The following is a 27,174-nucleotide window of genomic DNA, read 5'->3' on the forward strand; positions in this document are numbered from 1 at the left end:
GCTCTGTATATCAATCCTAGGACAATTTTAAATAAGATTCTGTACCTTCCATTTTGTTACAGTTGGATTTTTGTAGAGATGCTCTGGTGACTGTTATCTGAGTTACTCCTCATATAAAGTGGATTCCAATCTGCTCTGAGTATTTATATTCTACACTTGTAGTATCTCTAAAGCATGCAGAAATGTAGTACCAAAGAAAATGCTGTATTTAGACAATTTGCTTACTCATCCTGAATATAATGAAATGTTAGTAAGTGTTCATAAAATATGGCATGAAAACTGGTTACAATAGATTTAACTTTATTCATGAAAAGAATTATTTCATATATCTAATATTTGTTTTGTTGGTGCAGTGGTCATGTGTGTAAAAGAATATATAGGTCTGTTACAGAAAGAAGAAAATAGTTTAAAGTTCAAGCACATAAGTGTGTACAGACTCCTAGCCTGTCAGCATTAGTAAACACTGTGAAATGTATAGCACAGGCTGACAATGGACACACATTGGGTAGTCAGGGTTCCATAATTATAGAACAGCGAAAGTTTTGTTTTCTTTCCTGAGGTAACAGATCAAATGATTAACTTTACAAGTGGCAGGAAAACAAGGGCATGGCATATCAAAAGCAATAGCAACGGAAGATAGCAAAGAAATTATAGACATGCTAAGCATTCATTTTGAACCGAAGAAGATGCAAAGTATAAAATGTATCCATATATCCATTCAGAAGCAAATAAGTCTGCAAAAATATTATACAGAGCTGTGGGCATTAACTAAAAACTGTGTTTTTATAGTTATTAATAAGAAAATCAAGACGGTGATAATAGATATAATAAAGTCTTGAAGTAAAAGAGGGCTATGGAGGAAAGCCCCAGTTTAACCAAGCTGTTTGACTTTTCCAGATCGTGTCATTTCAGGAATTCAGCCAAACACAGTTGAATGATGTAAAGTGAAAACAAGCTACCAAAAGGGAAACCAAGGGAGAAATGGGTAAGGAAGACAAAATGAAGTCAAATGAGCAGCCACAAACCAGTTACAGCATGTATAAATACTAAAAATAAGAGTAAGGGGTACAAAATACTGTGCAGGTAGGGGAATGAATAGTATCCTCAGGAGGGACAGTACTCATGCATAGTTAGAGTGAATGTAAAATGCAGGAAAAACAATCACTTTGGGAGGCGTTCAGAAGCACAGATGAAAAACCAAAAATACAAAGATTATGTCTCAGTGAATCTACATGAAAATTCTATTATTTGCTAAAGTACGTGGGATTCGCTTTTTTATTCTTAAGGTACATTTAAGAGTAAAAGTTTCAGAGAGGTTATGTGAAAGGCAGGAATGCATGTTAAAATTAAGAAGTTTAATTGCTAGGTATTGTTTTGGAGGTATGGATGGATAAAAAACAATGGTTGAAATTAGAAGAAATACAATAAAACAGTAGGATATTGACTGTATTCAAGTTAAGTTTTAAGAAAAAAAGGCATATTTAATAAATACAGTAGCCCTCAGAAAATTGAATTATTTATGATCAATCGTAACTTTTTCATCCAAGTTAGAGAGGTTATTGCAATTCATTTTTACATTATCTGAGGATCTTGATTAAACTTCATTAAATCAGGGGAAATTTATAATAAGGTAGAGAAAGGAGGTTTAAATTTAATAAATCCAGTTATACTTTTGCTTCTTTGAACATATTTTGGAGTCATAAAAATATAAAGCCTTAAAAGGATAATGCCATTACTCATTTTTTAAACATGAGATCCAAGGGTTTATGGGAACAAGAATGTCAATAAAAGAAAAATGAATATGGGAAATGAGGAAGTTGGACAGTGGAAGGAGAAATTTAAGATACAGAAAATTAGACATTAATGATCGTGAACAAAAAAGAAGGGTATGGTATGAAAAAAAGTTTTATTATGTAAATACATGGATAGAAATAGGGCCACAAATAAACTGGCTATTAAAAATAGAATGACGATTTTCAAAAATTATCATGCAGAAAATTTTAGTTGGACAGTAATGTTAGAGAATGCCAGTAAAGTGACTGGCAATGTATAAAGCATTAGAAGAATGATTGACAAATGGAAATAGAAGTAACTAGGGAAAAAACATATGGTTTCTATGTCTTGTTTGAACTGTGCTGAGGAGAGATTCCAGGTGACTAGAGGCTTCAGAGCTTCCCAAAAACCATAGGTTGCCCGCTTTTTTTTTTTTGCTTGATTATACTATTTACTGCACTTTTATTTGTGTTTTGCTTATTTAATACTCTATTTTAATAATGTAAACTAAACTGTACTCTTTGCACTGCATTTGTCTGTCTTACATGTGTCTGTTAAATCATATTTTGTTGCTATTTTCACTAACTGCAAAGTAATTGCTTCTACTTTTCATTGTTTACTAAGCATCTGTTTTGTTTGTTCTGTTTTCCCGCCAAACAGTGTTTTAAATAACTGATTTGTTTGCTGTTTAAAACATTAATAACTGATTTGTTTGCTGTTTAAAAAATTCTTTAGTCTCTCTGTTGTTTTTCTGTTGTTAATACATTTTTAGTGTCTCACTGCTGTTTTTCTGCTGTTTAAATTATACTTTTGAGTTTTCCCTGCCTAAATTAATGTAGCTAGCAGCTGTAGCATAGTCCAGATACAGGTTTGCTGCATCTGCGTCTGTTTGTAGTGGCTCTTGTATTCTGAGCACATCTTCTAAGCCATCTTTGATTAGGAAGGGCCCTTCTGTACTCTTGTGAGAGAAGTGTGCTGATTGGAACCTGTATGGTGAAGGGTGATTGGTCTAGGGCTTGGAGTAAGCACCCTCATTGCTTCTTCTGAATTTTTTTTAACATTTTTTAAGTTTTTAGCTTCTGGTATTAAAGCTCTGAGTTTGAACAGGTTTCTGCTTGTTTGTGCCTCACCGCACACTGCTGTGCAATTGCGCACCACAGCTGGACAGATAATTTTGATAAGTTTTTCCTTAGCTATAGCTGTAGTACATTAGTGTAATCATCATCTTTAGTACATTTCAGGTCTAAGAAGTATTGCTAGTGCACTGCGACCTAATAAACCACCAGCCAAAACCCTGTCAGAAACACCCATCTGCAGAGCACCTCCTAGATCATTCATGAAAGCACCCCCTTTGTATTAACAGTTCTTCAAACCTAGCATTATAGACAGTTGGACTACTCGTGTTTCTCCTGCCAGCCTTGTTGACTTGGGTCTCCTGAGGCAGTGTAGCAACTGCCTCATATACACTGACAACCTTCTACTAATACCATAGTGCAAGAGATGTACCTACACCAAGAATCTGAATCCCTGCTCTCCAGCACTCAAAACAGTAACACTAAAGAGGTTGTCAACTCACCCACCAATACTCATACACATACTACGCATCTAGCATGTAAATCAACATATGAGGAGGCTCTCTCAAAAAACTTACTGAAACACCAGAGGCCTCCAAAACACATGAATACTACAACTAACACAGTTCCCACCCCCACTCAAGACACATAGCAACACCAGTGTCTCACCTACCAAGCCCTTAAGGCGTAACACTTATAAACCAAATTTTCTTGTCATTAGGGACACCATAGTGAGATACACAGATGTCCCACTTACCAGGTCAGATAAGGAGAAAGTCACAGCCAGGTGTTTGTCTATTGCCAGGATTCATCAGATCACACATGCATGCAGGTCTCGCAGCAGCGACTGATCCCTAGCAGATGCTTGAGTTGCAGAACGTCGAAGACCATATGGCCGAGACCATATGTTCGAAGTTTTGCAACCTCAAAAAAAAAAAGAAAAAAATGCAAAAATTAAATAAAACCACTTATTGTGATGCGTTTGCAGGGGGAGAGGAGCAAATCACGAATAGCAGTCTGTATGGCGATCTCCATACAAAGTGTTCGAGGTTGCAAAACTTCAGACATACGGTCTCGGCCAAATGGTCTTTGACATTCTGCAAATCAAGCATCTGATAGGGATCAGCAACAGCTACCATTATGACTCTGTTATAGCTCATGTTGAGACTGAACAACCTGAGACGTACCTCACTCGACTATATGAAGAGAGACATGATTAGGCTCTCTGAGTATGTGTCCCAGACAGGTATGTCCCTAGCCTTGAACAGCATATTACCCTCACCTTGAATGATGCCTCAGTATGAACAAAAATGATCAATTTTAATAACTGGCTTAGTTTTTGGTGTCATGCCAAGGGGATCCAGTTTCTGTCAACCTGGGATAATATGATCGACAAACTTCACTGCTTTGCCAGTGGCAGTTTGTAACTGGCAACACTAGACTTTAGGCTCCTGGCAAAGGCTCTTGGCTCCCCCATAGTGCCTTTTTTTAGGCAAGGTCTCAAAAACGAAAATGCTGATGTGAAAATTGTCAATCATAACAAAATAAGGGTTATGCTGCTAAATGCTAGCAGCTTAAACCAAAAACTGCACACCCTAGAAGCATTTCTATCACTGGAAGATGTAGATGTCTGTGCAGTCACAGAAATCTGATTCAAGGCCTCAGAGAGTACACCAGCCTTGCAAGGCTACAATGCCTTCCACACCTTCAGACCATAAAATGAACATGTGAGAACCAAAGGAGGTGGTGTTTCTATCTTTAATAGAGATACATTCACCTCCAGACTAGTTAGACAGGATAATTCCATGGCATTACTCCAAATTCAGATTGCAGTGGGTAAGACCCCCATTCAAGACATAGCTAATTATAGATCCCCCTCCATGGATCATGATGCATACGATGCCTGCTTGACCAAACTGTAGTCAATCCAAGTATTGCCAAACACTCTGGTCATGGGGAATTTCAATTATCTCACCATCAACTGGGAAACCTACTCTAGCTCTAACTCACTAGTGCAAAAGTTCCTTGACTTTGTTAACTCGAATGCCTTGGAATAAATTGTTCAAACTCCAAGAAGAATAAACATACTAGATCAGGTCTGCACTAACATGACAGACAGCTGTACCAGTGCAACTGTTGGACCGTCATTAGTGAAATTGGACCAGAAATCAGTTGCCTTCAAATCGGCACTAACACCAGAATTCACAAAGGGTGACGTCAAACTAAAAAACACCACCGAGGCAAACTATACCCTCCTAGTGGAAGGCATAAATGCATTCCAGGCCCCACCCCTAGCTGGAAGTGGTAACTACACCAAAACTTACTCTAAAGCCATCTACAATCAGTTATATAAGTTTATAGATGCGACTCTTCCAGAAAGAATAAAAGCCAGAGCCCCAAGGAAAAACAAGCTGCCCTGATGGACATACAGCATCAACAAACTTTACAACAAATGCAAAAAAGTCCCCAACAATGGAAAAACACCTTCCTCAGTCTCAACAGGGAAAAAAGACAAAATGTCAAATCTTCTAAGGGTAACTTTGAGAAAAACTTAGCAATCACAGCCAAGGATAACCATAAAGCCTTTTACAGCTATGCATGCAGCCTAAAAGCTAGGAACCAAGCATGTGCTGAACTAGTGACTAATGGTATCGCACACAAACTGCAGATAGAAAACCCGCTAGCAGACATATTTGCTTGAAAATTTCACTCCCTTATCCCCTCCAAACTTATGACAAACCTTGCCCCAAACTTCCTCCCACCCTACATATCCAGGAGGCCATTAGAGCCTTGTCTAAGATAAAAAACAGCCTATATGGGACCAGATGGCAACTCAGGCTGTCTTCTAAACAAACTAATACATGAGCTAGCATCACCATTAAGTACCCTATTCAGTCACAGCCTAACCACAGGCTATGCTCCTATGGAATGGCGAACAGCAACAATTATTCCCATCAACAGAAGTGACTTAGCAACAGACCCGGGTAATTATAGACCCATAAGACTGACCAGCCTCATCTGTAAGGCATACAACGTATCATTATGGACCTCATAAAGACACAGGTGATGTCCAAACCCTGGATCTGACCCAATTCAGCTTCATTAAGTGCAGATCTTGCCTGTTAAACCTGGTGGATCTCTTTGAAAATGTGACCAGGGCAAATCTGTACACATAGCATACCTTGACTTGGCTAAGGTGTTCAACACAATTCCACACTCAGGCATTACCAATAAACTTAGTAAACTAAATGTAAACCCCTTTGTTGCAAGATGGATTTGTTAACTGTCTCACAAACCAGTCACACACTATCAAAGTGGGTGGCTCCACATGATCTGTCACCAGCGGGGTGCCATATGGGTCAATGCTGGGCCCCCTACTATTTGGAATATATTTCTCAGAAGTTCAGGCCAAAACTAAGGGGCTGTGGCTGACCAAGTTTGTGGACTGAAAACTAGGTGCAATTATTGAATCCCCAAATGGCATCAGTATACTTCAGGAGGGTCTTACACAGACCAAAGACTGGTGTCTTAGTCACAAGCTCAAACTGAATGCAAAGAAATGCATCATCATTCCCTTCGGCAAAAACAATGTCCCTTTACACTATCAAATTAACAATACCCAATGTACCTACGAAGTGGTAAAGGATCTGGGATCACAAGTAGAATGCAACCTTAACTTTGACCACCATCTGTCTACTCTAGAAGGAAGGCCTTCTACATAGCACATTTGATTAGCAAAGGCATCACCTCCACAGCAAAGGAGGTTATAACCCCTCTTTACTTGTCACTAATCAGGGCTATAATTGGGTATAATGCCCCTTTTGGCATGTACCTTACAAAGCACCTGCAGCAATTGGAGAGACCTCAGAGGCTTCTAACAAAGAAGATCAAGGGACTCCAGCACGTGCCTTACACAGACCGACTAATGTCTCTGTCACTGTGCTCAGTAAAGTATAGACTTCTTAGGGGAGACTTATGCCTGGCTTACAGAGCAATCTCCAACCTAAACCTAATGAATTTGCTGCACATCCTTAAATCAAACGGGACTAGAGCTACCCATTCCAGGGAACTAATTATGGCCTGTGACTTGAATAGGACATGCTGGAGGGACAGATTTGTCTCCCAGCAACTGCTGCGTCTTTGGAATAGGATGCCAATTCATGTGAAGCAGAGCACCTATATGACACTGTTCAAAAGGAACCTGGACGAGTGGATGGGGTACCACAAATTCATACCAGGGAGAGTACCCACAACCCACCTGGACATGGGAAGTCATTAATAAATACATTCCTGGGTACTGACTAGAGTATCTATGGTATTACATTGGGATGAAACTGCTAGGCTTGAAATGATCTCTGGGTTGATAGCCTGGTAACCTCCTACAATCCCATGACCCTATGATCCTATGAAATGACTAGGGCAAAAATTTGTAGTACTATGATTTATAAAATTTGGCAAGTAAGAATTGAAGTTTTTTGAAAAATAATATTTAGAATTCATATCAGATTATCAAGAAAATAAAGGTTGTCTATGCCACAAAGAATAGTAAGAATAAAATGTTAGTGATAAAGTATTAAGTTTTACAGATTTACTTATAAGCATACATTTATCCATCTATATATATATATGGGATCCATGAATATGTTCGAAGTTTCACTACTTCGAACCCTACCTCACCGAGTCCACTTAGTCACACTACAGCACAGAATGGGAATATTCCCTTTTCCCCGCTGTAGTGCGATCTCAGAGTTGGCATATTTAAGTAGGGGAGTGCAGGGGGGCTTGCCCCCCTGCAAAAACATCTTTTAGTGTTTTTTTTTTTTTTTTGGGGTAGCCCGGGGAACTAGACTTCAGCAAAAGTGCACTTTCGTTTAAGTGGACTTTCGCTGAAGTGTAGGGTTTACTGCTCTGTTTCAAAGAAGTGTATTTTCCATGTAAAGCAGTAGACCCATATATATATATGACATTGATCGCCTGTATAATCAACAGTTATTTTGTTGACAAAATTTGGGCAAGATCACTGCATTGCTGGAGTTGGGGAATATGCCCTTACATCTCAGAGTTGGAATATTTATATATATATATATATATATATATATATATATATATATATATATATATATATATAATTAGCATGGGGTTTTGAATAATATATTATAGTTGTATGGCTGATAATAAAGAAACCTTACTGTTTTTTTAACAAGTGCCATGGGATCTTTTTCATTCAAATTTTATCTAAAAGACCACTTAAAAAAGGAATGGCTCTGCTCCTCTTTTACACCAGGATAGCCATCTACTGCCCTACATAATGCTTAGATCTACATTCAACCCCTTATCCATGAAAACATTCCTATCAAATTTCTCGTATCTCTATAATCACTTTATTTTATTCATATTTCTCCTAACTCTCCTTAAACTCTAATGTTGATGAAAACTCATCACAACTTACATCAGTCTCTAATATATATTTAACCAAACTTTATCTAGCATGGTCTTATTGTTTTACTACATTCAATATAACTCTCATCTCACAACACTTAGGCATTATGTCTATCTTCAATAGTATATCTGAAACTAAACACCTCCATAACAATCTTAACTCTCATGTCAATAATTTATTTCATTCTATGATGTTGCCTCTCAATTATGTAAATGTTTGACTCTTCGTATCCAGTCTATCTGTGCTTTTGTAAATATTTGTCTCTGTGCATTAGTATTTCACATGTAATTTTGTATTTACTGTTACAAATGTAAATTATCTATGTATTCCAATGTGAAATGTGATCTATATGCGGAGCTTTTCTTCCTAAAAATGGGTACATACCTAGACAGACAAAATTCACCTGAACTACCTTCAACCCAGGCAGATGGGACCTTGGTTTAATGTCTCATTTGAAGGATGGACAGCTATATACTATTAGAAATGGATGCAATCTTTGAAGGACTTGATCTAACATTAAGCCTGATGCAAGAAAAATTAAGAGATGCGAAAAATACTGCGATGAAAGGAAATATGAAAAATATGTGGAAATGAAAGATATTGTGTAACAAATATGAAGAAACACTGGACCATTACATTTTAAATTAAGCCATAAAATAGGAATATAGGTGTTCAGTGATTTCTCTAGTTCATAGTCATATTCTGTCACACTGACTGTCACTCAAATCATGAGAAATTTCTCAGGCCTCCACTTGATATCAGAAGACGACTGTGGGCCTCTCCATACAAAAATGCTACTTTATAGAAGTACACATTTTAATCATCATTTTGCTCAATGCACTATTATTTTATTATTGATTTACAAGAACATATTTTCATTAACTATTATGTTTTTTTATTTAGCCTGATGACACATTAAAGAAACAGAGATAAAATATTAAATGCTCAGCATTTTCTAGCTTGCTTGTGCCTTCTTGGAAACACACATACAGACTTTCCCATGGAGCTGGACCTCACTATTTGAGAAACGCTTCCACTGTATAAAGGAGAAATGCAAAAAAAAAGGAAAAAATAAAGCAAAACATGGGGTAAGATTTAGCTGAGCAATAGCAATGTAGGAGGTATCCATTTAACTTAAGAAATTTAAAAAGTTGTTAAGCACTTTCATCCTTAACGGAATTCATCAGAAATAATCCTCATAACGTGTGATTTATAAGAGGCAAGCTTCAGCAGTTTAACTAACTTGTCTTCAGTACTGCCATACCATGGTTGTTATCTTTCAACATAAAGGGTAATGACTGGATGTTAGCTGCCATGGTAGTGACTTAATGTTTAGCATATATGGAGGAGAAAAGCATAGCTCCCTATTGAAATGTCGTCACTCTGAACATATATATATATATATATATATATATATATATATATATATATATATATATATATATCAACTCTGCGATCACTATACCTCAGAGAAAAGTGAATATTCCAAGAAAGAGAATCTTGGACTTAGTATATGCAAGTGCAATCTTTTAGTCTCTATTTTAGGACTCGTTTTTACCAGGTCCCAAAATTTCAAATGGTTACCGAAAAGCATAACAGAAAAAAAATGGTGGAATAGTTCTAGGCAGCATGGAGAGTTCCATAATAGAGACATTAATGATGTGGGCCATAGGATAGTCATCTTCTAGAAGATGTGCTGTAGCTCTGTTACAGAGAACCAGCATTTTCATGTGTTTATTTTCCTGTGGTGTATGCATTGGGCAAACTATTTGAAATGGCATTTCAGAGAACTGATAAAAACAGAAAGGGAATGACTCTGGCTAATGATGCATGCTTTTGCATACCTGTCATGTTATCTCTCTTTTCTCTGTAAACATGGACTGTGAAAGCATATCGAAATGCAATGGCAGCAAAGAACATCTCAATGCAGATGATGAAATTCTGATAGCCTGCAGCAACTGTTCCAGCTCCCACCTCATTGCCATCAATGATCTGAACTTCAGGAATGACTCCGCATTTCTCCAAGATTGCCAGTAACATCCCTATTGAAAGAAAATTAGACAAATGGAGAAAGAAGACCAGAAAGATATACAATTACAACACTAACCCATAGGAAATGGCAGTTCATCTTGTTTCAGACTGGCTGAATATGATTTACAGTAAAACTAACACTACTTTTAATCATTCTAACTCAGAAATTGATCACATCTCATGAAATAATTTATATATGTATTAGGTGTTTTAAAAGACTTGCATCGTTATGCAGAAAGGTACATGTATAGGACACAAGCTTCTTAAAAGAAAAAAAATACCCGCCCATTATGGTGAGTTGTTCCATAGCTTTTGGCTTGCTGTACATTGCATTTTAACTTTCATAAAGGAAATTTATGTCAAACATGAAGCTTTGCTTTATGAAATTTGTAGAAGATGACAAAGAAGAAGTCAAATTGGTATACAAGTGCATTTAATTAATAATGTTTACTAACTTTTCTTCATATCAGCAAAATACGCAGAAAAATGATTTAATATTTCTAAACTTTTTTTTAAAAAACTTTATTTTTTTCTTTAAATATTCACCAAGACCTTTTGATTTTTATACTATTTCCCAAAGGAAACTGATGACTTCTACTTTCTTTTTATACATTTCTGTGTAAAGTGTATGTCACAGAAGTACAGCTTTCGAAGCTCGAACTCAGCACTTGAAAGAACACTCTGTATTCTTTTATTTTTTACATCTGGCTTCAGGGAGGCTTAGAATTACTACCTTTGCTAGTGCTGCCAAAACAAACTTGTGCTGAAACTGTTCTATTTCCTTCAGTATCACAACACCCTATTACTCTTAGAATATAACATAGTTTGCAGAAAATTCAACTATATTTACTTTCCCTGTGTCCAAAAAAATACAATTAGTAAGTAAAACCAGTGGACTAGATATTCTGAACAAAATGACTGATGTAAGGGCTATGTATCATAGGCTCATAGTAAGTTGCTAGGCTATTGTCCCTGAGGCCCTTATATGCCTAGCCAAGAGTTTAGCCCATGTTTAGATAAGTCTGCACCTGATGCCCCTGTCCAGCAGGGACACAGGTGGAATCTCAGTGATGTATGTTTTGCTTCCCATCCAGTTATCCAAGTTGCACTTAAAAAGGTTTAATGAGGTACACTGCTTTATATGGAGAGGGAATCTATTCCACAGATGGGAGAGTTTCTGCAGCAAAAGTCTGTCCTGCCAACAAGTCCTACTGATGTCACAGACCAGGTTGAGGCCACGTGTATGGATTACTCAAGTGGAGCTTGACTTGCGGATATGCAGTGGTCCCATCAAGGCAGGGTCAGAGATCGCCTTTTAAGTCAGACAGAGGTAACCTCTGAGGAGTCCGTATGAAACTGAGTAGAGGGATAGGGCTTTTTGCCTATCTGTGTATGGTAGTATTTTGAGGCCCTGGATTCTCCTAGTGAAGAACCTCTGTGGTCTCTCCAGCTGCTGCATGTGCTTTGTAAGTTACATGTCAAACGGGGTGTTGTACTCAATAATGAGCTGTATAAGGGAAGAATGCAGGGATGTTATGACCTCCTTGTCCCTGTATGAGATACCCTTACTTATGAGCAGTGGTGGTTGGTGACTTCAAAATAAAGGGGGGCTGCAGGAGACTCCTGAATGGGGTGTGGCCAACTAGGAAGGGGTGGGGCTATGTAGCAGTGGGAACAACACTGATCATGCTTACCAATTCACTTAAAATAAGTGCTCAATCACTATTGCACATATGGAATAGTCTACCAAATACTAGACTAAATCACATTTCAGAGCTAATGAGGTGCTTAGTTATGTTATAATAGCACAAAACCTAAACAATTCTAAACAGTAAAAAAGTGAGTACACATGATGTAGTAAACATACATTATAGTGTATCAGGTAATCTGAATTGTGTGCAATGCCAAATGAAAAGTAAAGAGATTTGGAAATCCCATTGTACTATCTAATTTATTATTTACAGTTCAAGGTTACTCCAATGCCTAATGTGCCAGTGGATCTGAGAGACACTGACACATGCTTCTATGACAGTTGCCTTTACTAAAATACCCATTAATTTTGCAAAGCCAGAATTACAACAGTAAACAGCAGGGCCAGTAAACCCATTTCATTCACAAACAGCACCCCCCCCCCCATTACCATGCCAGGATTAAAGTATAAATAATAGTAACAGTTAGGTTATATACTTGCATTAATCTCATTGAGTTGACAGAAACATTAGTCACAACTTATGTGTGCCAGATCTCCTTAAATATATACAAATTTAATTTTATTTTACTTTTGTTTACCCAGGTTTGTCCAACTGTCTTTAGTCAAAAAAGCCCCTTTCAGCATATATCCGGAGAGAAAAGTTCTAACATATTACAAAGATTTTTAAACAGACATTCAGTGTATACATGAAGAGATATAAAATAACATACATGAACAATGACTCATACATTGGATAATTAGATTACATACATACATACAAATATTTCAAGCATGGGCATTAATGCCCTTCTAACTTGCCAATATATTAAAACACTTGTTCCGATAATAAGTATCCAGGCTGTTCTTAAAAATATCTAAACTAGTACTTGCTTTAATGTAATTTGGTAGTCTGTTCCATGCAAAAGCTTCTCTGTCAGAGAACCAGTTAGTACACTTCTCATTCCTATAGAATCTTCTACATAGGTTATCTGATGATTCTCTAGTACTTTATGATAACCCCAAACATTCCCAGAGGTAGTTGTCCCTAAATGCCCTATATACCTGAATAAGATCTCCTCTTAGATATCTGTAAGAGACACTGTACAAGTTCAGATATTTTAGTCTTTCATAATAACTTAAATTTTCACATCCATGAATGCCCTTGGTATATTTCCACTGTACTCTTTCCAGTTCACTCATGCTTGTTTTCCTACAGGGTTTCCATATTGTTATTCCATACTCAAGTTTGAGTCTAATGACACTAACAAACAATAACTTCATTATTTTTGATTTCCTAGACTTTATAAATATTTTTCTACAATCTAGAGTTCTATAACTGTCATTAACCAATTGGTTGATATGATTAGAAAAACTCATAGCTGAATCTGTCCATATACCCAGGTCCTTAAATTAGTCACATTTATGAATTATATTTATCTGAAAGTACAGACAACTATTACGGTCTTACAAAGCCAGAATTACAACAGTAAACATCAGGGCCAATTGTTTCATTCACACATAGCCCCAATTCCTATTACTCACCACATCCACAGTATCTGATTTGATCTTGTGAGGCTACAAAACAAAAAATGATAAAATACAACACTGCTATTAATATATGTATTTTTTTCACATAAACAAGAACCAGAGTTCAGAGCTTGTGGTCGATTTTACTTCCCTCAAACACACATTACCTTTGCAAAGCAAGTCAGAAGTACAACAGTAAGGCCAGTCATTTCATAGGTTCATAGGTTGGTACTAGGTTATCGGCCCTAGGGCCTGTACAAGCCTAGCCATAACGATTCCCTGGCTATTTCTTCCCACAATATTTACTTCCCTGAACCCCTGTCTAGCAGGGCAACTGATGTGATCCCTGGGATAAATTTCCTATCTCATATCCAGTCACTCATACTAGGCATAGACCCCCAGCCCAATTGCTTTCCCACCGTATCTGCTTTGAGGCTACAAGGTTTAAAATAATGAAGAGAGAAGACAATGGTTACATTACTGTATTTCGTTTGCATCACATAGTCAAGAGCTTGCAAGTGATCTTACTTCTTTTCACCCATACACATTTTTGTCATGCAAGGCCAGCGTTTCAACAACAAAACATCCACACACCATCCTAATCTATCTTGATTGACCCTGAAAAAAGATATTAGTTAAAAAAAAAACATTTCAACCAGAAGCAGTCCCTAAAACACACTGTGTACCTAGTATCTGTTTGACCCTTACCAGTATATTTTATTAGAAAAAAATATATCCGCAGTCAAGGAGCCTCCAATACACACTGCCACCTTAGTATCTGGTTCACCTTGACAAGACATTATATTAAAAAAAATCATCAACGGTCCCCAAAACACACTGCCTCCCTAGTGTCTGGTCAACCCTACCAGGACATTATATTAAAAAAATCCATCAACAGCCCCCAAAACATATTGCCTCCTCAGTATCTGGATGACCCTGCCAGGATATTGTATTAAAAATCCATCAACAGCCCCCAAAACACATTAACTCTTTAGTATCTGGTTTACACTGCCAGGATATTATATTAAAAAAATCATCAACAGCTCCCAAAACACACTGCCTCCCTAGTATCAGGTTAACCCTGCCAGGATATTATATTAAAAAAGAAAGTCATCAACAGCTTCCAAAACATCTTCAGAAATCAGTCCTGAACTCCAAGTAACAGGCTAATGTAACTGAAACTTGTCTTTGCTAATTCATGACTTGTGAATAAAAGGAATTTTGTACACTAGAGTAGTATGGAATTATTTATTTCCTCCTTTGCTGCTTTTGTGGACTCTACAATTGCAAGAGAGCCGTTGTCTACAAACCACTACTATCCAACGTCAAAGATCAGGCAAAACTAATGTTCTCAGAATTTACACAGTATGCAAGGTTCTTGTCACCCATTTTTTCAGTAATTGTTATTTGGATAGAAAAAAAAAGTAAATGGCAAAGAAGGATTACCAAGGGCCAAAATTAGGGGAAAGGCAGCACTTGAACTTGATCATGTACAAAAACATGAAATAGAAAGCACCATCCGCACTCTGTTACTACCTTTAGCATGTCATCATCAGTTTCTAGTGATCATCATGGTCTTTTTAAATTATAAATATAATTCTAAGCAAAAAAGACTTTAAAAATACTAGTCATCATGGTAACGTATAGCAGGGATGTGTGCATTTATCGGTAACAAGATGATTCTTTTGAGCTTCGAAAACCTTCATTTGCAGCCCTTCAGCATCCACAAAACAAACTGCATATTTTCAAATACTTGTGCAACCATTTACTCCAGTTTTGAGCAGTGGTTTCACACAGCAAGTTCTTTCAAGTGCAGAACCAGACTAGTATGTCTAAAATGGTACTTTATTTCTGAGAACTACTTCTGGGGTAGTACAGGACCTAGTAAAGACTCCATACTATACAAAACATTATCTAGTTTGGACAATTTATGTTACTGCTTCAAGCAATTAGTGGCACTGTGCCTCCTGTAACAGTGAAAGAAATTAATGTTAATATAAACCTGAAGTTAAAGCTGGTTCTGCTCTGCTGTCAGTATCCTCAGTCACTCACTGTCCACGATCAAACGAACTCCATTCAAATTTACCAAAGTACTGCTGCTGACTGTTTCACACTCTCTTTTTCCCAACACATAAAGAGCAGAAAGAGAGTGAGAACCAATCAGTAGCCATCCCGCCATCCATGTCATGTACGTGACTGCAGACATAGCAGTCCAATCCCCTTCCACTTTACTGTGGGTACAAACCGCATAGACTTCTGGGCATCACACTGATGCCTTCTCTTCTTAATCTGGACTGCTTTTACAGCATACTGAGCATGCACAGATCGAGTTCTGTGAATTTAACAGGGAGTTAGTCGGACTCGCAGACAGTCGCAGCTAAGCAGCCAGTGACTATACAATAGTATACTTGCTATTAAATATTTTATTTTTTTAAATTTTCTTTATTTTTCTTTCTCTTCACAGCTGGGGGGGGCTACAGTCCTGCATTCTGATGGCACAAGCTGCCACTGCTTATGAGGTGGGCCATGTAAAAAGCTTTCCTTACAACACTGGCAACATGGTGGTCAAAAGTCAGGTTGCTATTGACCTGGGTGCCCAAATCCCTAAATACTGATTGTTTGCTTAGGACATTGTTATTAATGTGATAATTTGTGGGGACATCACTCTCCCCAAAGGGGATGCTGATGCATTTTTTGGTATTCAGCTTGAGGCCATGTTTCTACATCAGTCATTTGTTTGGGTGAGACTCTCTTGGAGGATGTCCACATCACTAGGGTAATTGATGACAGCATCCAGCTTGCAGTCATCTGCAAAGTTGGTCAGCAATAGCCCAATGGTTTGGCCTGCACCTCAGAAAAGTATATCTCAAATAACAGACGTCTTAAGACCGAAGACTGGGGTATCCCACTTGTTACGGGTCTACTACTTGAGGTAGCTTCTCCTATTTTGACAAGGTGGGCTCTATCAGTGAGACAGTTAACTCCTCATTTGGTAACATATGGATTGATGCCTAGTTGATAGAGTCTATCTATTATGCCCTAGTGGGGAATAGCGTCAAACGCTTTGACCAGGTCAAGGTAAGCGGTGTGCACCATCTTCCCCTCGTACATGGCTTTGGTGACTGTCTCAAAGAAGTCGACCAAATTTAACAGGCATAACCTCCACTTGACAAAGCCAAACTGTGTGGGATCGACTGTTTGGAAGTTGCCATACCACACCAAAACACAAAACAAATGTTCCAAAACCACAAACTAAGAAATACTTGCTGCTGGAAATCAGATAGTCCAAAACCAAGCCATGAAAACTTCAGGTGTTGCTCAAGAAGTACAATACTTTCTTCCCTTTAGGTTAATTTGAGTGCCCTCAAGTATGCATTTGCAGTAACTGCATCTTCCACATTTTGACATCCTATTAGTTAAAATATATATATTTTGGGGGGATGTGTATAATAGGGGAATGTTGCTTTAAAATTTTAAAAGGATTACATGACCAGGGAAGTTTATTTAAATGGCTCTAGAACTGTTACAACTTGTATCTGATGAAGTTTTAAAGGGTTTAAAACGAAAGCGCTTATACGCTTATTGGATTGCATTGCATTTCTTGGATTAAACCTGTGTTTTATACTTTTACTGGATTATATTGCACTTCTTGAGCAACACTTGAAGTTTTCACAGCTTGGTTTTGGACTATCTGATTTCCAGCAACAAGTATTTCTTAGTTTGTGTTTGGAGGTTGTCAATGTCCTTGTCAATGAGGTCCATGATAATCTACACCATGGCCTTGCACATCAGCCTAGTTAGGCTGATGGGTCTATAATTTTCTGGATCAGTGGATACTCCACCTTTGTGCAATGGGATGACAGTGGCTGTCCTCCACTCAGGTGGAACAAAGTCAGTACTCAGGCATTGGTTGAACAGAGTGCCTAATGAGTGTTGCAAGTTCCTGCTTGAGTTCATGTAGGATGCAGCCTGAGACATTAATGGGTTCCATGGAGGCTATATTTTTTTGCCTTTGAGAGAGCAGTGATGGCCTGTTCCCTAGATATAAGGGGAAGGGGGAGGGTACTAGGAATGTCCTGATTTACTGATTGGGGGGGGGGGCAGAGGGGTGAAGTTTTCACTGAATCTGTCAGTCAGCAAGTTTGCTATATCAACGGTGTTTGTAGATGTGGTGTCCTTGACCACAAGTTCTGAACAGATCTGGGAGCTTCCTTTGAGATTGCGGATATATGTGAAGAAGGCCTTTTGATCATCTCTAGTAGATGTGGCCAATTTGGACTTTTGGAAATCTGGAAGTTTGCTTTGGAGGATTTCACTAGTGCTCTCATTTGCTTGTTCAGGCTAAGAAGAGATTGCTTTCAATTAGGCACCTGCTCCTTCTTGGTCCTGGACAGCAATTTTTTCCTTGGTTATAGATTTTATTTATTGCTGATGTCCACCAGACAGGTTTACTCTTCCTTGTGGAGGATTATTTAGTCCTGTCAGGTATTCCTGATTCCATGCATCTATATAAATGCTTGTATAGTGCTTTGGTATAGGTTTGGATACTGCTGCCAGTTTCTAGAGAGGGGGGAGGGGAGGGGGCAGTGAAGCTGTTTATACCATCCCTCAGGAGGCTGTAATCAGATTTGGAGAAGTTTTTTTTGTTTGACCCTAGCTAGAGGGGGGTCGGGGGGAGATGGTGACTTCGAAAGTGACTGCTTTATGGTCGGATCTTACCAGGGAGGATGATATTGCAGGGATGCTGCAGTGGTTACTCATGTTGGTTAATTCCAGGTCCAAGATATTATCACCTCTTGTGGTGGTATTGACTAGATGTTCCAAAGCATTTGCATTGCCAAAATCGAGGAATCTCTGGGCATTTGTGTTCTGGAATGAGTAGTTCTTCCAGTCAATGTTTGGGTATTTAAAGTCACCCAGGATCAGATGCATAACTTGTTAATACAGGCTTGCATGTAGATGTCCTTCACATCTGATTTCTGACTTGCAGCGAGTAGAAGTTGCTTCCAGTGTACACTGCATTTATAAAAGGTTTACAACATATTGTCAAAAATAGCACAGTGTAGACAAGACTGTAGCTGTTTAGATAAAAGGTCTTATTACAGTCACAACGTATTGTTTAGTGTGAGGTAACTCCAAAATGCAGTTACCCTAGGATGGAGGACTTGTTACACATTGCAAAATGAGTTATATCCCATTCCAAATAAAGCTTGATCGAGAATGTTGTAAAAATAAGATAATACAATATACATATGATCAGAACAATAGCTACATTGTCTAGTGCCCTGAAAAATACCTGATTTTGCCGAATTTTCCTGGTTCTGCCTCAGATTTTGCTCTTGTCACCCATAACATTTTTTGATTTTCTGGTAAATCACTGTGGATGATAACCAGTCAGTAACACCATACATTAGAGTTTCATACACCTTACTGTTCAGAAAATGCACAGTGATCCAAGAATGCTGTTCTAGGACCTTTTTAAATGAGACAGTATAATATTTAGAAATTGACCATGTTTTTGTGACTTTGACCCCCCCCCCCCCGATTATTTTTAGCTTTTTACTCAGAATTTCTGAGCTCAGAAGTTGATAGATATGCATCCTGGGAACTTTCACAAAATGGTGCCCCTTCAACTCTCAGATGAGGACAAAAAAAAAAAGTCTTCCCAAAGCTTGGAAGCTGTGTAACAAGCTGCCTGCTACAACTGTATCATGCACATTGCTACAGTTACTCCACATTTTGAACTCTGGCTATAACTGTAAATGCAGTATTGACATTCAGTTATGAAGTCACAATATCATTGTGGCTATCAATATCAGTACTGCACTCACCCCCATAATCACCTGCTGATTGGACCCATTACAGCTTGTAAATGTGGCAGCCATTCCCTTCACTCCATTCTAATTACAGCTCTGCAGCTGATGAGTGAAAACTAGACACAGTCTGCATTAGTGGGAAGGATCTAGCATGCCATTCTTTGGACATATGCAAGTCTATTATCATTTATTTGATAATCTTTCTCAGTGCACTTTGGCTGTCCCTATTGTCTTCTTAAAAAACTGTATTGTTCCTTTGTCTGCCATGTCGTACCCTAAATCACAATCATTTAATTTAATAGTTGGTAGTTCAACTCACAAAAATGGGCTATGTATTATATAGGTGTAGTCAAGGTAGGGGGAAAAGTCTACAGTCAAGTGGTAGCCATATGAACAGGAATACAGAGAGTGCATATTATACATATTACTTACAGCACCATAAGCAAACCATTTATTGCTTAAGTTAAAATGTAAATATCATGTACCATCCCAGCTGAAAAACGCAGCTGATTTACTCTTCTAATTCATTTTATCAAATGTGAGGCCTAAATAAATTGTGCTGTTTGGATGTTTGACAGCTAGCTCCTTCATTAGCCATTATTTTTCAGACATATGATTTTTATATAAGGTACAGGGAATCATTATTGGCAGGCACCCTATTCTGAAGAGATGTTCTAATGGCTTACTGACCTGAATAAACAATGGCCTTCATAGATATGCTAAATTATGCATCACTGAAGTGTCACATACACAGAATGGCATAAGTATATTTATGTGTATTTCTTTCTATTTTATGCTGCCCTCTGACATGGGTAGTGTCTCATAGTTCACACCTTTTCCATCTCTATGCTTTTACAACCGATTGCTGTACTGTCTCACTTCCTGACAAAAAAGTGGAATGCACATGATTGTGGTAAAGGGTGCAATCAGCTGCATTATAGCTAATGAGAGCTGTGAGTATTGCATTGTGATTGTGGTCACACATGGAATGAGAGTAACTCTCACCTGATACTTACCTGATTGAATTCCAGGCCCTACAATTTAATATTTTGGCCACATGTTCTAAAAAGTACAGTGGCATATCTTAGAATTTGAGATTTCTACACAAATGCCACATTGTTAACCCTTTTCCCAGTCCATGACACAAGTACTTTTGGAACTGTGTTGACTATCTAAATATGAAAGGTAATTATGTAAGTATCATACGGTATTTTCTTATTGTGTAGCTGGGAACATAAAACGGTACTTATGTATTATCGCAACCAGATTTTCGCGGTTGCGAAATTCGTTTCATGGAATCAAAACGAGTGCAGGAAACACAGTAAAGTGTTGTTTTAAGTCTTTATTGATAAAGAATAACTTTGGATTATCTTCAGGAAGAAAACAAATTTGAAAAATTTCTCTTCCTGTTATGGGTGCATTAAAAACGCGCAATGAAATTGGCATGGTTGCTCTCTTATTGACGAAAGATTTTTTTTCAGTATGTGGAAGGAATCCTGAGACGGAAAACACAGACACAGGAATCATGCTCTTGGTAAACAGTTTTTCTCACAATTTGTAAGCATCTTTGAAAATAACCCTTTCAATGAGAGAGTTGTAATAAGTAATGGTTTTTAAAAGGGAGACTGGATTATGTGGACAGCCGATTCTGGGGGGCGTTTTTCACAGAAGAAGTTCGCAGTACTGGTTTTGTTTTGTTTAGTTTAGGGATGGTGGCATGTTCTGATAAATACATATTGTACTTCACACTGATTATTGCTTTTCTTAATGCTGTAACGTTGTGGAGTGCTCATTCACTGGTTTGGTCTTTCTGTGTGGTGGTAAATTGTCAGCAATTACAATTCGTAGTGCAATATGCAACTTGCAATAAGTGAGATGCTGGCAGTAAAGTGCGTACATAAAAACAGGACATCTTTCAATTTGTATTGATAACAATGCACCAAACAAAGTAAAGTGCTAAAGAGAACACATTATATTACTTTTTTACAACATTCACAAACTGAGTCAATGAGCGGGAAGCAAACGGTTTTCCTGCGAAAATCTGGTTGCGATAATACGTAAGTACCCATAAAACATATACCTCTAAGAATATAATAACCTCTCTTTATGAGTCAGTTATACACCCTTTATTCTATTTGTGATTTTTACTATGCGAAGTATAGCACTTTTGATATATTATTAAAAACAATCTGTCTCATCTGAGTGCATGTGTACATTACTCAAAGAACTCAACAAACTTAACATTCAGTGCTCCAACACAGGGTGCCATAGCACTGGACAAAATGTTTTATCTTAAAATCAATTCATATATCATGCTTTATGTAGTAGATACCTGGCTGTACTCACTAAAAATACACTGACAACTTTACCATATTTCAAGAAAGCAGTACACTTCTTTATACTGATTTCTGATTTAATGTACACATAGATTTAGAGGTTACCGAAAGTTCATAGCTGTGTGGTGCTGTAAAATATGAGATCTGCCATGCATGTGACTTCCAATATTCCTGAATTAAAACTACATCTCCCAAAGAGCACTGCCACAAACACTTATACCCAAGGCCAATTTAGTGTCCAATCCACCTACTGCATGTCTTTGGAATGTGGGAGAAAACTGGAGCACCCGGAGGAAATCCATACAAACACAGGAAGGGCATGCAGACTGTGCACAGAAGGCTCTCCTGATGAGAATTGAACCAAGGAACCTCTTGCTGTGAGGTGACAATGCTATCTGCTGTGCCACTGCACTACCCTACTAGGCACACGACATTCCTATTTCAAGAATATTTAACAGCCAAGTTTTTTTTCAGAAATGGAAGCACATTTGAATAGCAGGTTTTACTTTCTGATCTTTTTAAACAGTTAAAAGATGAACATATCTTACAAAAAGAGAAATTGCCTTCATCTAATGCCATAATTTACATTTAATAATCATAAACAGGTCAGCATTAGGCTTATTTAGAACACCTGCACCAATTCTTAAACAAGATATCTGCAAAAATGGTGACAGAAATCCTAGCAAAAATGAAATGTAAAGTGAAAATGGCACCTCTTTTGGTACAGATTCCTTATATAGTGATGTGGGAGATAATAATAAGTACCAAGTACTCATTAAGGAAAGTGCCTGGCCAGGGAAACCTAAACTATGTAAAGTTTGTGCCCTACTTTTAGAGTCACTTAATAATATAGGTTTGACTGCTGTTGGAAATATATCAAATGAATCATTAATACAAATTATATTTGGATTATTATACTGCTTCTATCAAAAGCAATTGCAAATGGTTACTATGATGACACTTTACTTTATTGTATTGCATCTGTTCAGACATTACCAAAGCAAATTGGAATACCCAGGGTACTGGAAAGTGACAACTTTATTCTTTTGTGTAATAAAGTATAAAAAAATGATCATCTTTTTGCACAGATGTTCTTTGTCATATACATTTCATGTATATATCATTTCAAACATGCTGTGCTGCAGTCCATGTTGAAACTGAAAAATATATTTCATTTATATTTCCACCAAAGTTTTTTTAGCATTCGATGGGGGCTTGATAGCCGCAGAACATAAGAGAGCTGCCCTGATATGCATGCAGTGAGTATCAGCACTTTGTCATACTTTGAATGTGCATGTATGCCTAGCAGACTTCTGGATATGGCAAGTCTAGTGGATTTTGATGTCTTTGATGCCTTTGTGCAACAGATGAATGCATGCAATGTGCATAAATGCATGCTATATTTCCTAGACTGACCTAGCTGGTACTGGCACACATAACAAAAGCCATGGCACATGATGGATCCATTAGGCTTACTGGCTGCTTGAAAACCCACATTACACTTGTCCATTCACAATAGATAATAAATTACAGCTTGAATACACATATTTAGAGAATGCATGTACTCTACCTCTACAGTTTACAAGTAGCTGTAAGAAAAAAATAAGTAAGTAAATAAGTAAATTAAAACATTTTTTTGCGGGATGACAAGCCCCTTGTACCCCCCAAAGTGTATTATTTTCACTCTGAGAATGTTATACTTTAGAGAGTCAGCAACAGGCAATATCAGATATGTTTTACCCTTTGTTTCTAGGTTCACTAAACTTAGACTACCCAGAATTTATGCTGATGCTATACATAAATCTCATTCTACACAGAAGCAGGCATTGTAAAAGTGAACAAATGCTGACTCAAGCCACCATGATTGAGCAAATGTGGTCTGAGCTTGAGAGAGTGAGCAAATCAAAGTAAATCAGAACAAGTCACATGCATTTTATGGCTTGTTACCCTGGGATACTCACCAACATAACATCAATAGATGATTCTTTGCCCTACAAAACATAAGGTTCATAGGGTTCATAGATTAGTACTAGGCTAACTACCCTTGTGGGCCATTTCAAGCCTAGCCAATTACCCCATGTGAGAATCAAACCCTGCACCTTGTGTTTGTAAGGTAAACACCTTAACCATTACGCCATCCTCCCACCCCATAATCCTCTGGCCCACATGCAGCATGTTCTGAATACCTGTTCTCCTTTTTCACCAAAACAGAAGCACCCTATTCACATTAACAGTATTTTTAATTGCCATGGCTGTCTGATAATGAGTCCAGACACTCTCCATACAAAGGCAGTGGACCCTTGTTAACAGTTATTTAGTTTACTTGATGGTAATATCCTGCTTCACGCCATATGAAGTTCTAGCCTCAGTCCTCTGTACATACACATGCATCCTTTGTTATGACTAATAATCCAGCGGTGTCTACTTCCTAAATTTAACACAATTCTTCCTCGAGAAGCCAGCACTGTAAATAGTGAAAAAAAAGTGCAAGATGTTCTCTCTCACCTACAATACATGGACATCTGTTAAAGGGAATATGATTAAAAATATGCAAGTAATTTATTATAGTGATAGCTGGAATTGTGCCATTCCACCCTAGTGACATCCCATACTAAACATAGCTAAGTGGCTTCTGGATAAAAAAGCAAGGAAAGGAAACCAAATGCCATTAAAACTGTATCTAAATGAGAATTCATCCAAACTAGTCATTTCAGTAGTGCAGGTAATATTTTTCAGGGTGGTAAATAATGTTACTGCAAACTATATATCAGCAATATTCTATGTCACAATCACATACAACAAGCTTGAAAACTGCACTCATATTTGAAAAGAAAATTGGGTAACAACTGGGAATATGAGCCCTGTATTTATGTGAGATGCAAAGACTTCCATTCAGCTCTGAACCTCCTTGCTTAATATAATCACTTTTGATGATGCTGCCTGTTGAGGAAAGGGGAATTTCCCTTGCAGCGACTGTGATGGCCTCTCTACCCCTAACCCTGGGTCAGTAATCAAGGACCCTCAATCCTCACCACTGACATTGGTGAGAGACAGTCACTAAAAACTGGAATGTATTTACACAATATTTTAAGATGCAGCTCTCCCTGCATCAACCACAATTTCCCCCGAGGGCACAGAGGAAACCCACTCCAGACCTGGGACTGGACTTTCTGTCTCTCCAGATTCCAGACAAGACTCACTTTGGAGCACTGTGTCCCAGTTCCAAGTAGTTGACAAATCCACACCTGGATATTTGATTCACACACACACACACACACACACACACACACACACACACACACACACACACACACACACACACACACACACACACATACTCCTGGGAAAGGCTGGTACAGATTTACTAGCTGTACCCTTTCTGCCCAGACTATTAGGTAACCTCACCGCCACCAGTCAAATACTCTCAGGTTCTTACAAGGGTATCCAATTATACTGAGCCTTTTCAGAGTGGCCAAGCCATCACTAAAATGAGCACAAGTACTCTCAAGATATTAAAAGTATTTTCTAAAAGACCAGCCACAATGAAAGGTATAAAGATATTTAATAATAAATAATAAAATTAAAAAAATGAGAATACTAAGCACAATAAACACCAGAGTTTCAATCACAGGAGAAATAAAAATAACACAGTTGGACATATTCAAATAGATGCAGAAAAACAAAAACAATACTCAACTAATCTGACAGTATTTCCTGACTGTATAAAGAATAACTGTTCCCTAGCTAACGTAATTAATACAGCAAGGCAAGATAGGATGCTGAAGTGCTTACTTCCACAAGGCAAGGTGAGAAGCTTCCAATGAAACTGAACTGAGCAATAACTGAACTCAACTAACTGAGTGTGTGGCATAGATCTTTTATATTAGGTTCCAAAGAAAACAAGACGACCTGCTGTGTGAGTTCCATCCCCTCTGTGCTGGTTATGGAATGACATCACATTTGATCACCTGACTCTGGTATAATACATACTCGGTGCTTTGCTAAGATCTGTTGCAGTATCTGAAAGCTATAGAAATATTTCAAAAAAATCTACTATTTCTTTCCAGAACTCTTTGTTTAAACATATACATTTAATCAGTTATAATAACACTGTTGATACATTTTTAACACAAGCATCTGTACAAGTCACTGTAATAGTCAAATGACACAAACTTATTTACAAAACTGCAGCTAACTATGCTAACATATGTTACACATGCACTGCCCTATTCTCCCTGGCACAGATGGCAATACCTCATATTGTCACAATGACCTCATGCAAAAAGATTGTTTTTGCATATTTTGCATTAGTCCATCGTGCAGCGGTTAGCATTGTCGCCTCACAGCAAGCGGTTCTCCTGTTCGATTCTCGGCTGGAGCGCCTTCTGTCTGGAGTCTGCATGTCCTCCCCACGGTCATATGACATTTAAAGACATGCAAGTAGGTGCGTGCGTGAATGAATGTGCCTTCTTTGAAGGTTGGGTGTCGGGCTGGCAAATCGGCACGGTAAAATCCACTGCCAATCATTAGCAGACCAGAGTTCTGCTGTGGTGACCCCTAACTGGGAAAAGCCAAAAGACTTTTACGGCCACGGTGGTGCAGTGGTTAGCATTGTCTCCTCACAGCAAGAGGTTCTCCCGTTTGATTCTCAGCTGCAGTGCCTTCTGTGTGGAGTCTGCATGTCCTCCCCACAGTTGCATGACATTTAAAGACATGCAGGTAGGGTGTGCATCTTTGAAGGTTGGTCGTCGGGCTGACAACTCGGCACTGTAAAATCCACTGCCAATCATTAGCAGACTGGAGTTCTGCTGTGGTGACCCCTAATTGGTTAAAGCCAAAAGACTAAGGATGCATTAGTCCCAAAAAATCACTATTGCAACCACTGTTGACATCTCTGACAATTCTTTTCAAATTTTAGAAAATGAATTTGAAGTGGAATTCAGATCCTGAATGGGGGACAAAGCCCGTACCCCATTACTTAATACAATTAAATCCTAGGTCAGTGCATTTAGGGAAAAGGGAATTAATCCTTTAGCAGCCTTAATCAAAAGTAATGCTTTTCACATATAATGATGGCTGTGGAATTGTTAGTTGTAACTGTCATACATTTCCCAGGTGCAGAATCACATAAATCTGCAGGTAAGTCATTTGCAGAGATCGCCAAATCTTGAGTCATGGTTGCTTAGGCTTTACAGCTGAAGGAACAAATGCTTATGCTAATATTGCTCAATCACACTGGAATGAGAGTGTAACACTCACAGGTTAGTGAGTTATGGGTGGACTGAAGTCTCTACACTTGAGAGAAACAGTGAAACAAGTGTTATATGATTGCCTTCTATAGATTTTGCTTACAATATGGTGGAGGGAGGTCTTGCCCCTTTACAAAAATGCTTTTTGTACCAGTCACAGTTGCTGAGCTAATGTGCATACATTATGAGAATGTGATTACTCAAAGATGCTGTGATCAAGCTCATGTGCTGTGAGCTCC

The 27,174-nt window shown here is 38.1% G+C and overlaps 1 protein-coding gene across 1 annotated transcript in view; it reads right to left on the reverse strand.

Annotated features, from left to right (window-relative positions):
• Window positions 1–27,174, reverse strand: part of TMEM184A (transmembrane protein 184A) — a 759,325-nt gene that overhangs the window by 19,321 nt on the left and 712,830 nt on the right. The window contains exon 9 of the mRNA XM_044089548.1: window positions 10,131–10,328. Coding sequence (XP_043945483.1) covers window positions 10,131–10,328 — 198 coding nt within the window. The remainder of the gene's footprint in view (window positions 1–10,130; window positions 10,329–27,174) is intronic.

This window comes from Protopterus annectens, chromosome 12.part0 (assembly GCF_019279795.1).
Source record: "Protopterus annectens isolate FY-2018-M chromosome 12.part0, PAN1.0, whole genome shotgun sequence".
NCBI lineage: Eukaryota > Metazoa > Chordata > Ceratodontiformes > Protopteridae > Protopterus > Protopterus annectens.